The sequence below is a fragment of the Homalodisca vitripennis genome, unplaced genomic scaffold (genome assembly GCF_021130785.1).
Source record: "Homalodisca vitripennis isolate AUS2020 unplaced genomic scaffold, UT_GWSS_2.1 ScUCBcl_7552;HRSCAF=15292, whole genome shotgun sequence".
Lineage (NCBI taxonomy): Eukaryota > Metazoa > Arthropoda > Insecta > Hemiptera > Cicadellidae > Homalodisca > Homalodisca vitripennis.
Window position 1 is genome coordinate 21,602 of NW_025783663.1, and position 12,435 is coordinate 34,036.

General features: G+C 34.0%; 1 protein-coding gene across 1 annotated transcript; it reads right to left on the minus strand.

The window, feature by feature from the left end:
• Positions 1 to 604: 604 nt before the first annotated feature.
• On the minus strand, positions 605 to 6,653 carry LOC124374221 (39S ribosomal protein L21, mitochondrial-like; the record flags this gene model as incomplete). The annotated part of the gene is given in 5 exon segments (XM_046832479.1): positions 605 to 745; positions 2,250 to 2,328; positions 2,330 to 2,407; positions 4,748 to 4,911; positions 6,519 to 6,653. Coding segments are annotated over 5 exon segments (560 nt in total), but the record flags the coding sequence as incomplete, so codon positions are not given.
• Positions 6,654 to 12,435: the final 5,782 nt, after the last annotated feature.

The window sequence follows — 12,435 nt, forward strand, 5'->3', positions numbered from 1 at the left end:
TCGGTGTGATTGTGTAGCCCCGCGCAACACGGAATCACAGCCGCGCAACTACGAACATGGCGCTCTGTTCCGCGCAGTTTCGCGCAGCGCAATATGCTTTGCGCAGCTCTGCGCGTTCGGTGTGGACGTACCTTTATGAAGCTGTGTAAGCTTAAGAAATGAGTGCAAAGAGGAATTATTTTATGTAAGTAATACTGTTTAGTTAAACAAATCAGAACTATGAATGATTTATTTATTCCGTTCAAACAGAACGGAAAACAGCAAGATGTATTCTCTTAACTTCATATCAACATAAACCTTATTATACATTTATGTGCTTGTGTACTAGATATAGGATTAAAACCAAGTTTAATTGGTTATGATTAACTTATTTGGTTATATCACTGAGAGAAAACTTCTTTTATCGATAAAAGACAACATTTCCTAGTTTAAAAAATAATCTTCGGTGTTTGTTGGTAGAAAGTCTCAAATTCCACTGTCTAAGTAAGGGGTAATAAAGCAAAAGTAACTCGATTTAACCAAATATTGCTTTTTTATGTCAATATTGTGATACTAAAAAATGAATTTGTGAAAATACAGGAATACACACTAATAAAAATAAACATGTGATTAGCTAATTTATTTACATACAATTACAAAGACTAGTAAAACACTTGATTCAGGCCCTCAACATCTTTTCTCTCGTTGACTCTCCCAACAACCTTCACTTCATTGATGCGAATCATAGTCAGTGGGCTTCTTATGACTGCAACAAACAAATTCAATGATTTTACACATGACCAATTATACAAGATGTTTATTTAAAAGTCTTCACATGTATACAATAATAATCAATTTTTTCTATAGTTTATGACTGGTGTATTCAGTTTTTAAATATTAGGATGCATAGAATGAATATAATGAAGCTAAAAAAGTCCTTGCTGCCAGACAAAAAGAAGATGGAAGATTATCCTTAGATGGATTAGAGATGGCACAATATAAAACCAACCCTTAAAACTTATATGTTGGTTGTCCTCGGACATCACGATTTTGCCGATCCACTCCTACATCAAACAGTATCCAACACTGTAATGACATCACTTTTACTTCATTTTTAATCGGTCTGCAATAGATTGGCACTGTAAACCCACGTCATTCAATCGCATGGCAATTTTCCTTACACATTATTAGTATGTTAGGTTATTTTCCACTTAGCAATGTGTAAGGAGAATCAGGTCCTTCACAAATGGGCCAACCGTTGACCAATCCATTTTCTGTTAGGCCTAGGCCTACGCCATCATCACTTATGGTTACGTTTGACGGTGTTGGAAGAACATCATTGCCATCACTTTATATATTTTTGTAAATACTACAATTACTGTCATTCTCTAACTCAGCAATAGCTTTGTCATCAGAAAGAAAATACACATTCAGTAACAACATATTGATTTACTAATGTGAACGCGCCTGAAAATAAGGTAAGGATACTATATAACAAGAACCAGACCATGACAATCATTCTCCAGCTATTGTCAGTAGTTCCTGAAAGTGCTGTGTGATCACAATACCAACTGAAAACATCGCAGACCAGCTGAAAATGAAGTAAAAATTATGTCATTACAATGTCGGATGGAACGGCAAAATCACAATGTCAGAACGAGTTGTGTTAGTGAAACATTGTACTACTGCAAAACCTGTTGAAAAATCCCGGTCTTGTCTTTTCTTCAGAATATCATGTGAATAGTTAGACTACATACGTTAGTATGTCGCATGTTTAAAAAATGTCATATGATTCTACTCAGTTTGTTTACTAATTTATTTATTCTTTTACCATCTCGTTGCCATCAGGTTACCTATAAGACCAATGTAAAAATGTCCGCTAACATTCAGCCAAATCACATGGAGTGAGACGCACTATCAACAAACCCTGTTGCCTAGAATTGAAGCTTCATGCAAAATTTCAAGTGTATAGGTCAGTTAACTCCCGAGATATGTGGCCAAACAGACAAAAATTTAATGTTCACCATCCTCTTGGTTTGTCTAACATTCAGCCATAAAGTAAGAAACATAGTTTAAATAAATGTTTTAAAATTACCCTTGATGACATACTGATATAAGCCAGTATTTCATTTTGTGCTACCATGTTTATGTCCTACATCATCAAACATGCTATCATGTTTGTATTCTTTTTATCTATTTATTACATGACTTTAATTAATAGAAAAGAATTTAACTTTTGAAATATTACGACTTCGCTATGGATTACTTACAGTTAATTCTTCTATACTGTTTCCGCTTGTGAAACCTGAACTTTGTCTTGACGTGGGACAAGTCCTTGTCTATCACAGTGGGCAGTGACAGACACCAGCTCCGGTGGTAACACTGGACGGCCAATCAGCGTGAAGTCGGAGCCTCCTACCAACATAACCTGCCAACAGAACAATATGAATTCCTAACACTTGAAATAATAAACAACTATATTACATACAACTGCAACTTTGATTATATTTTCAACATTTAACCCTTTTAGTTATATGATTAGAAAACAGTACACTTGTTCAAACGTTTAGGATTTTGGTTCTGATGTTTAGGACCTCTTGCTTTTTAAAGTTCAGATGCAACCAAATTATATGAAAGAATTCAGCATCAACTAATTATGCAACACAGTAAAAATTACATTTGTTATTGATGCATGAGTGTTGTTATACTATGCATCAGAGGACATGGAGCAGGTACTACTATTTAAAATCTAATGCAATTTATTATTTATTTCAATCAGTAAAAATTTAGATTTGCTTTAGAGTTTCCTGTAGTTAAGACTGATAAACAAGTCTGAAATCACAAAGCCCATAATTCCTCTTGCTAATCTATTTTTCCTTTCAATCTTCATTTCCTTTTCAATTTTTTCCAGAAATAGTCAAGTCAGTAAGACGGTGAGGATTTTTAAAGATTGTATTTTTTCTATTAAGAGAATGTCACACACATTGTATCAAACTAAAAAGAATCACCAAAACTTTTAATTTTAAATGGTTGAAATTAGTTTGAAGAAAAACTATAAAAAATGTGGGTCATTACAGTTGTCACACAAATACAAATATATAAAAAGAATTTAGACACTATACATTTTACCATTTTCTAGCACTTTCTCTATAGGATTTCCTAAAAAGAAAACCAGTCTTTTTAGTAATTTGAATAAAACTTTATATTGTAAAAATTAGGATACATAATAAAACAGCTAACTGTAGGGTGTAACCTATGAGGATGGTCTGAAAAGTTACCAACCTCAACATGAAAGATGGCAGTACTCGTAAATAAAAGCTACTGAATTGACTCAGTTGACAGTTACTAACCAAAGTTTCAGCCATTGTGGACGCGCAGTTTTTATGTAACAGTCGTTCGAGTGAATCAATGTGAGTTTTTTTTGTGAAAATGAACAAAACTGAGTATTTCGCTATCATTAAATATTTGTTCTTGAAAGGCAATACATCTTCGCAAATCAAAGGTGAGTTGAATTCTGTGTATGGGGACTCTGCACCATCTTTTACCACAGTGATATTGTGGGCTGCTGAATTTAAACGTGGCCGTAAGAGCTTGGGAGACGATGAACGTTCGGGAAGTCTAAAAACTGCAACAACTGACAAAAACACTTCCAAAGTTCACCTAATGGTGCTAGACAACCACCGATTGAAAGTGAGAAAGATAACAGAGGTTATGGACGTGTAAAAAAAAAGTGTTTAGTCACATATTAAATCAATATTTAGGCAAGAGAAAGCTGTCTGTGTGATGGGTGCCACGTTTACTCATGTTAGGCCAACATTTCCAACGCTCTTTTGGTGCAGTTTAGGCAAAATAAATCCAAATCTTGGTGCTGATTAATTACTGCAGATGAAACTTGGATACACCATTAAAAGCCCGAAACAAAAATATACAGTCCAAAACAGTGGATTGCAAAGGAAGAACCTGCTCCAAAAAAAGCAAAAACAGTTTGTCAGCTGAGAAAGTGATGGACACTGTTTTTAGGGATAGTCATGAAGTTATTTTAATCGATTATCTTCAAAAAGGAAAAACCATTACAGCACACTACGCATCATTACTTGACAAGATGAAGGCAGAACTACGGAAAAACATCCACATTTGCATAAAAAGAAAATCCTGTTTCACCAAGACAACGCACCATCTCACACCTTAGCGGTTTGCCATGGCGAAAATCCATGAATTACAGTTTGAATTGCTTTACAATCCACCTTACTCACCAGATCTAACCCCAAGCAACTTCTTTTTTGTTCCCCCATCTCAAAATTGCGCTCCAAGGACAAAGATTTTCGTAAAATTGAAAAGGCAATTAATTACCTTTGTAACAATTACAAAAAGGTATTTGCAGAGTACTATTTGGGCGAGTTACAAAGAACATCGCTGAGAGAAGTTTGTAGAGTTAGTTACAAGAAGACTATGTTGAAATATATAAAAAAATTTCAGAAATAATGTCATGTACCTTTGTTAAGTCAGAAACTTTTCAGACCACCCTTCTATGTCACCTGAAACGACTTCAATTGAAAACTTTGAGATTACTCTATGAAATAATTTCTATTTACAGGTCTAATGGTTATGGTCCGTAAAGATTCATTTCAGTAAAGTAACGTCCTTCAGTACAATTACAAATTTGTTTAATATTATCAAGATTGATTAATTACACTGTTTCATAGAGTATACTTAACTGAGACAACAAAAACCCTATTGTTACATATTTATAAGAATAAGATGCACAAACCTTTTCAAAATTGATTTCGTCACTAATTGTTGGAGGCCAGGGACCATGGATAATGATTATGTCTTCTTGGGTGACTATAAACTGCTTGCCAGCAACATGAATGACGGCAAACAATCGCCCTTCTTCTCCTCGTGCCAACTGATTGTTCACCAGAGCTATTGTTTCTGTAATTACAAAAAGACTATTTGATTCTAACATTTTTCATTTATATATGATGCAGAGCTATCTGTCATAATTCTTCTGTCCATTTGGAATATAAATTATAACATGAGAAGTAGAAAGTGAATAAACTTGTTATTTTACGGCCAAAAATTTCACAGGTGGTAGGTGAAACATAGTCTTGTCTATTTAAAGGCATATTCGTAAAAAAGATACAACATTTTTTTAAGAACAAAGGAAATGTCATTATCCAGAGTTGGCTCCATTGAATCATGAAAGAATAAAATCTTAACAGGATAACCTCAGATAAAGATTACACAGGATGTCTAACAATCCTTTGTCCGATATTTTAGTATATGGATAAAATAAAAGTAAACCTAAAATGAGTGTTTTCTTTCTCAAAAACACTTTCAGTATTCCCTCTGGCTGATCTTTTTACAAAAACCTAACTTTGTAATTACCCAATACATTTCAACCTTTTCAATAATAAAGGCTATAGCAAACAATTCAAGTTGAGCTCACTTTACAAATTACATAGTGTGGTGGCCACTAAAATTTCTCACAATACAACAATTTAAAAGAAACCATCTTACAAAACATGTTTTTTCAGTAAATTTACCACAGTATCAAGTTATTTTTGCTTCTTAAAATTGGACTATTTATAAGGAAATTGTAACAATATATATGTTCAACTAGGGTCACCATATTTTGGATGAATGATAAAATATCCAATAATACAACAATTACAAATAACACTTTATCTGTATTTAATTTTTAAAGAATTACAGTTATTAGTTTACACGTTGCATCTAACACCTTTTACTCATCATCATATGTCATCATAGTCCACCTGACTCATTGGACAACTAAACTGTTTTTTCCTGCTCAGAGGGTTCTGCGGACATAAGCAAATCATCATATATACAACCGCCATTGGATCTAAATTTATTGTTAGGCTACTTAAATAATGTGATATACCGAATAGTGAGTTCAGAGGACGTTGCTTGTTTTTTCTACATGCTTGGTTTTCTTTTTATTTGTCCCGTTTTGTAAAATATTTAATCGTTGTTGTTGTTGTTGTTTTTTTTTTTTTTTTTTTGTATAAAATGTGCAAAATAACATGTTTTCTAACAACATAATAAATATTATAGCTTTTTCATTGAACCTCAAAAACCTCTCCACTGGTAATGGCTATGGTTGAAACAAACAGTAAGAATTACTCATGAATTAGAAGCTACATCCAGTATCCAAGTAGGTAGTGAACGTCGACACCACCATTCCAGTCAGGTTTCCAAAACAAAACATCAGCATACTGACAGAATAATATTGAGAAGCCACTGGAATTATAAAGCGACTACGAGTTCAAGCAATAAAATGTAATGGTTACAGATGAAATCCCTCATGCTAGCCTGAATCAGGAGCACATCTATCTTGCAACTGAACTGTCAAGGTCCTACATGAATTAACAATGAAAATGTATTTATTACAGAGCTGATTAAACTTAAAACCGGTTTATGGAATAAGTAGATTTACTTTGGTTGGTTTCAAATCTCAATCGTACAGGATGTAAGAAAGAGAGGTTAAGTAGGAGCCTCCCATGAACATTTTTCACCTTTAGTATACTCGTTATCCTCTTGTCTTGTGTCCTTAACTTCTTCTTGTTTAAGAGGTATGCCATAATCCTTAACGTTTGTCCTTAAGTGAGCTTTTTGGAGCCAGGAAATGTTTGTTTTCTCAATTATTGGCACTGAAAAATAAAAACAGTTTTCATATTAAAAACCATATATAAATTGCATAGATACACAAATTATTTTTCCTATCTATAAAATAATCTTAAACACACTTGTAAATTAATGTTTTGTAGATGTAGGCTATGTGTTTAGTTTAAATAATTTTTATCCTAAATATTGTTGGCATGCATCTTCTTAGAGTAGAGCCTTGTCGTTTGATTAAAAGCTGGCTGTGTTGGAGGGCATCGTTGTTGCAGCCCATAAGAACAATATTATAATTCAAAACACATTTTCAACCTTCTGTTTATAGTTTATAGAATTATAGGAGATGTCCTCATGTTAAAGATAAGGTTTATAACTCACCCAAAAGTTTCTTAGTTTTATTAATATTTTTAATGGTTATTCAGAACAAATCTCCAACTTACGTACTTCATCATTTAAATAATTCCAAAAGTATAACCACTTTATAAGAAAAACTAAGAAGCGTTTGGAAGCTTATTAGTCGTACCTTTAAAATAAGACATCTCCAATAATGCTACAATAAAACACAAACGTGTTAGAGTGTAATGCGTGAGCTGTAGAGAAATGAATTTGACTTTTCCTCCATGAAAAACAATATTAAAATCTCATGCACTTTTATGTCCTTATTTTTTTATTATAACATTATGGGAGACGTCTCATTTTAAACATATGACTAATAAACTCCAAAATGATTTTTCAGTTAAAAAAAATTAAAATTTAAAAATATTGAAAAAACTAAAAAGGTTGTAGATGCGTATTAATGATATTTTTAAGGTAAGATGTCTCTCAAATTGTATTACTACAACTAAGGTTACATAGATGCATGAGGTGTAATATTGTTCTTATGGGGCTATAATCAAGCCCATCTTACTAGTGGGCTTTAAAGAATGTTACAAAGCTATTGACAGCTACCAGATAATACAAAATCACAATCTAATACAACTCGAATAAACTTGTCAAGTACAAAGAAAATGTAAGTTTTATAGCTTAAAAAATCATTTATTATGAAGCTTTGGAATAAACAATGAATATAATATATAGGCTACAGTACCGGTAACTTAGATACCTGGCAGTCGGAAAAAGTCCATAATGGCAGAACCATTTTTTTGCCACATTGCAAGCTATATTTTTAAAAAAATCGTAAAAATATAGTTTTTCATACTACTATTTTTAGAGAAAGTCTGATAATCTTGTAAATTAATGTTTATTTTTAAGCTTAATATGGATTTATTTCCGGTAAAAAAAATATTTTTTATAATTAATAAATTAAACTAATACTTCTAGTTTCAAACAAAATAATAATAACAAATGTTTACATTAAATTTATTATATACAATATATTAATATTAAGTAAAAAATGTTGACAACAAATTATAAAAAAATGTAGTAATTTCTTCAATTGCTACCTAACAAACAAAATCTCAAATGAGACATTTTTGAACTACCAAAATTGTATTTTTCATAACAAAAGATTTAAGCAAAAATATTTTCTAATATACCATTATTTATTTATCAAAGATGATAAAATATAAAGAGTTTACAAATATAAACACAATTGTATAACTTTGAAATGACAGTATTAAAGTATTATTTTTTTTATTTAATTAATATTTCCTAATGTGCATTGTCATGATGAGCAAGTATGATTTTGCTTTAAAAATACATATTTTTTTTTTTTTTTTTTTTTTTTTTTTTTCCTTTGGGATATTGGGGTGGATTCCTAGATCCTCACACGTCAACCTGAGCTTATTGTGTGCCCCTTTGATGTTAGAGGGGTAAGCCTATCTTCGTGCCCTTAATTAGGCTAAGAAGCTTTTCCCCGATACTAGCATCTGGTTCGTCGCCTGGCTGTTTATCACCGAAAAGAGCCCTTCTCCTTGCTCCCAGTCTCTCACAGTCCAGTATTATGTGTTTTGCAGTCTCTTCAGACTTATTGCAGAGTCTACACTCCGAGTCCTCATTTCGTAAACCTAGAGTGTTTAGGTGTTTCCTGAAGTGGCCGTGTCCAGTGATCAAGGCAATCACTTTGCTTAACCCGATCCCTCTCCCCAGCCCCATCAGCCATCTGGTGAATCCGGAGCTAGAATCGGCAAGCAGTCCTTTTGCCGATTACTTGTCCTTGGTGTGACTCTGCCACCGCAAGCGGTGTGTCTTCCTGGACCATTTGTTTATACTTTGATAAGCGGCTGACTTGCTTATACCACAACTCGGTTCTGGACCGGTGTAATGGCATGCTTGCTTCCGCTTTTGGCAAGCCTGTCGGCGCATTTCGTTGCCACCTATGCCCTGTGTGGCCCGGTACCCAACCAAAGACGCACACAGTTGCGTGATCCAAGCTTGCAGAGAGTGTTAAAGCACTCCCACACAAGCTTGGATGAAAATGCTGTTGGAGTCAAGAGCTTTAAGAGCTGCCTGACTGTCCTGACATTATACAGATGTTCATTTCCTGGTACCTTCTGGTGAGGCCTAGGTTGGCACAGGCTAGGATACCATAGATTTCGGCTTGAAATATGGGAGCAGTTCCGACCCAAACTGCCGCTAAGGGCAGTTCTAGGGGATTGACTAAACACTCCATATCCAGTTCTACCCTTAATAAGCGAGCCATCCGTGTACCAGACAAAGCTCTTTCTTATTGTTGGGATGTTATCTTGCGATTTCCACTCATCTCTGGAGTAGAAGTCAACAGAGAATGGCTTATTGAATACGAACTCCGTTCTCATTGTGTCGGAGACCATTTCGAGAATAGCGCTTTGGGTTTACAGCTTCAGTGATGGCGCCATGGCTCGCGTTAGACGCGCCATTCCTCCACAAGCCAGCAACCATCAGCCGATAAGCTGACTTACGCGCTTCAGCTTTTATATGAACATCAAGAGGTAGAAGTCCTAAAGCCACCTCGAGGGTCGCTGAGGGACTGCTCCTGAATGCTCCGGTTACAAAGATTGTGCCAAGCCTTTGTAAGCTTTCAAGCTTGGCTTTGGCAGTTACCTGATTCACCTTTGTCCACCAGACTAATGAAATAGATTTGCACATAGATTATTGATTGATTTGAAAAATTAATATAAAAATATTCATTTTTATACATAGGATAGAAATATAATTCTACAAGCACTTTGTATGTTGATAAATTATAACACCAATTTTAATTATTGCATTAAGACGTGAAATAACTAGGGGTTAAATATCCATATTGGAAAACCCCCTTGTTAAAAAATTTTTTACCAGACAGAATCAATTTTTTTATTAATTACAATCATATTTTAATTGGATACTACAAAGGCTTATTTATGGTAACAACAAATTTCTTATCTTAAAAGTGCTAGTATTGTTTAACATAAAATTATTTTACCATATCATTCCTCATACCATTCTATTCAATTTGCTATTTTTTCCGAAGAACATTAACTAAGTATATCTAAAGGACAGTTGAGTCCTCAACTCTAAATCTTAATCAGATTTCATACTCATACAGTGTTTTCTTGCGTATGCCAATCGGGTTTCAGAGCTTAATCGTGCATGCTTATTTTTAATAAGCAACTATATGCACTATAATAATTTATAATTGTATTATACAGTATAACTTTATTCTATTATTTCTATTATATACCAAATGTTTCTGATAATATTCAAAGGGGTGATAGGTCAGCCAATTACTTGTGTAATAAACTAAACACAATTGTAATAAACATAACTTGGTTTCCAAGAAGTACATTAACATATACAAACAAGCTATTCGTCATTAATATTTCACACTGCTTTGAAATTAGAACTTCTTCAACTATATTTTTCACTGAACTCACACAAACTACATTGCCATCCTCAACAATTACCCTTAAAACCTAGAAGTTAAAGCCCGGCCCTTTAAAGATAGAGGTAGCCTGTTTTTTACATCAACTAATTATATTCTTAACATTAGCTTCAATGGAGTCGAACTTAAAAATAATGAGCATTTGCAGCACTTGAGTGTAATTTTAGACCAATCTCTCACATTTAAAGCCCACATTAAAATCACACCAGTAAAAGTGAGAATGAGATTTAATATACAGCACATTGCCGAATTGTCTTGGAAGCCATCCACAAGTTCTGCAAACTTCTAACTTGGCTCTGGTATATCCCACTACCGAACATTGTGCTTATATGTGGCTGAACAGTGCTCATGTACGAGAGGTTCACATACAGCTTAACACTTCACAAAGACAATAAGTAGCACCCTCATGGAAACTCCCCTTTCTTGGCTCCCAGTGCTATGTAATATAGCTCCACCTGAGATTCGGCGTAGACGTATTACTCAGAGGGTATATTAAAATTTATATCCCACAATTTTCCATTATGTAAGATTTCCTACCTTGCGAGAGTTGAGAAACCCTCCTTTGCACTCAGCTTCCCAGTTGATTGAAAATGAGTTTGTGTCTGAAACCAGCTGGATGACATCCTGGGAAAGCTTTGAAGGTTTTTACTTAGTTTCAGACCCAACCAACACAGTCAATGAGATGAACTTTTCTTGGAAAGAGTGGATGTTACTGAATCGATCTCAGGCAGATGCAACTTGTGGAAATATATATCCGGGTTATGTCAGAAGACCCAACAAGTAGTTGTAGCAGCTGGACTTAGCTTTGTGATGAAGATAAGATTTTATATAACCTTTAGATACGATGCAAGTACTCTGTCTACTGAAGTAATCACGGTTGGAGAATATGTTCAATGAAAACGAGCACTGCTCATGGAAAACTGTAGTTAACTCAGTAAAATCTGGGGAAATTAAAAAAAAGAAACAAAAATAAAATTTTAAAAATCGTAAAAAACATAAGAAAAAGTTACATCAAACAATCTACCATTTGTGTGCCAGATTAACAAGAACCAGAAGAATTGCAGATGCTGTAATGCATTTTGGATGCTTTAAATACTGTCTAGACTTCTGTGTGCATATCCAGTCAGTGTTCGATTGACTAGTAAAACTGAGCACTTGTCACTAGTCTACACTGTCACAGTCTATCCAAACTTTACTGACTGTAACAACATGAGACAGCGGACCAGGTATCAATTTCCTGTTAGGACTGCGCGTTTTCTGTTATATTTATAATACGTGCATACGTATAGCCAATTACAAATAGTAGATAGGAGCTGAGCGGTCTCCTTCCTCGCAGCCCACAAGAACATCCACTTCCTTTCGGGAGGCATAAAAACATTGAACCAAATCCATACATAATGATGTTGTAATTTTCACAGTAAGTGAAAATGAAGTCTTGTATCATTATTTAATATCAATGTAATGTGTTTTAGGTTCTCGAGTGAGGAAAATCCACTATTCTTAGCTACCCTGTTTCAACTATGGAATTGTCTGCAGGTAAGGAACAACTAACTTTAAACAAGCTATGGCAACAGTCGGCAACCATCTTTAAATCTTGCCATTTTTGATCTCAGGTAGAACTTTTTCAAACAGGAAAGGGGTTCATGGCCCAGAATTATTTTTAACTACCTATTTTAAAAAGGAATGTAGAATGTGCAATTTGTTTTATAAAGATCTTCCTTCATTTGTTTAGGAGTTATAAAAACTTCGAAACTCTAACTGGCGGACTTTAACAGGGTTAAAAATAGCCTAAAAGCACTTTAATGTTCATCAAAATAAATGTGAAGTTGATAAACCCAATTATAGCTCAAAAATTATCAAAACATTGTGTTTTAAAATTTTGTATTTATATTATTCAGCACAAAGCTACATTCAATGTTTTTATTACCCCGTCTTAAAAACAAACTTGAACAAAATAGTTAAACATGGGATAA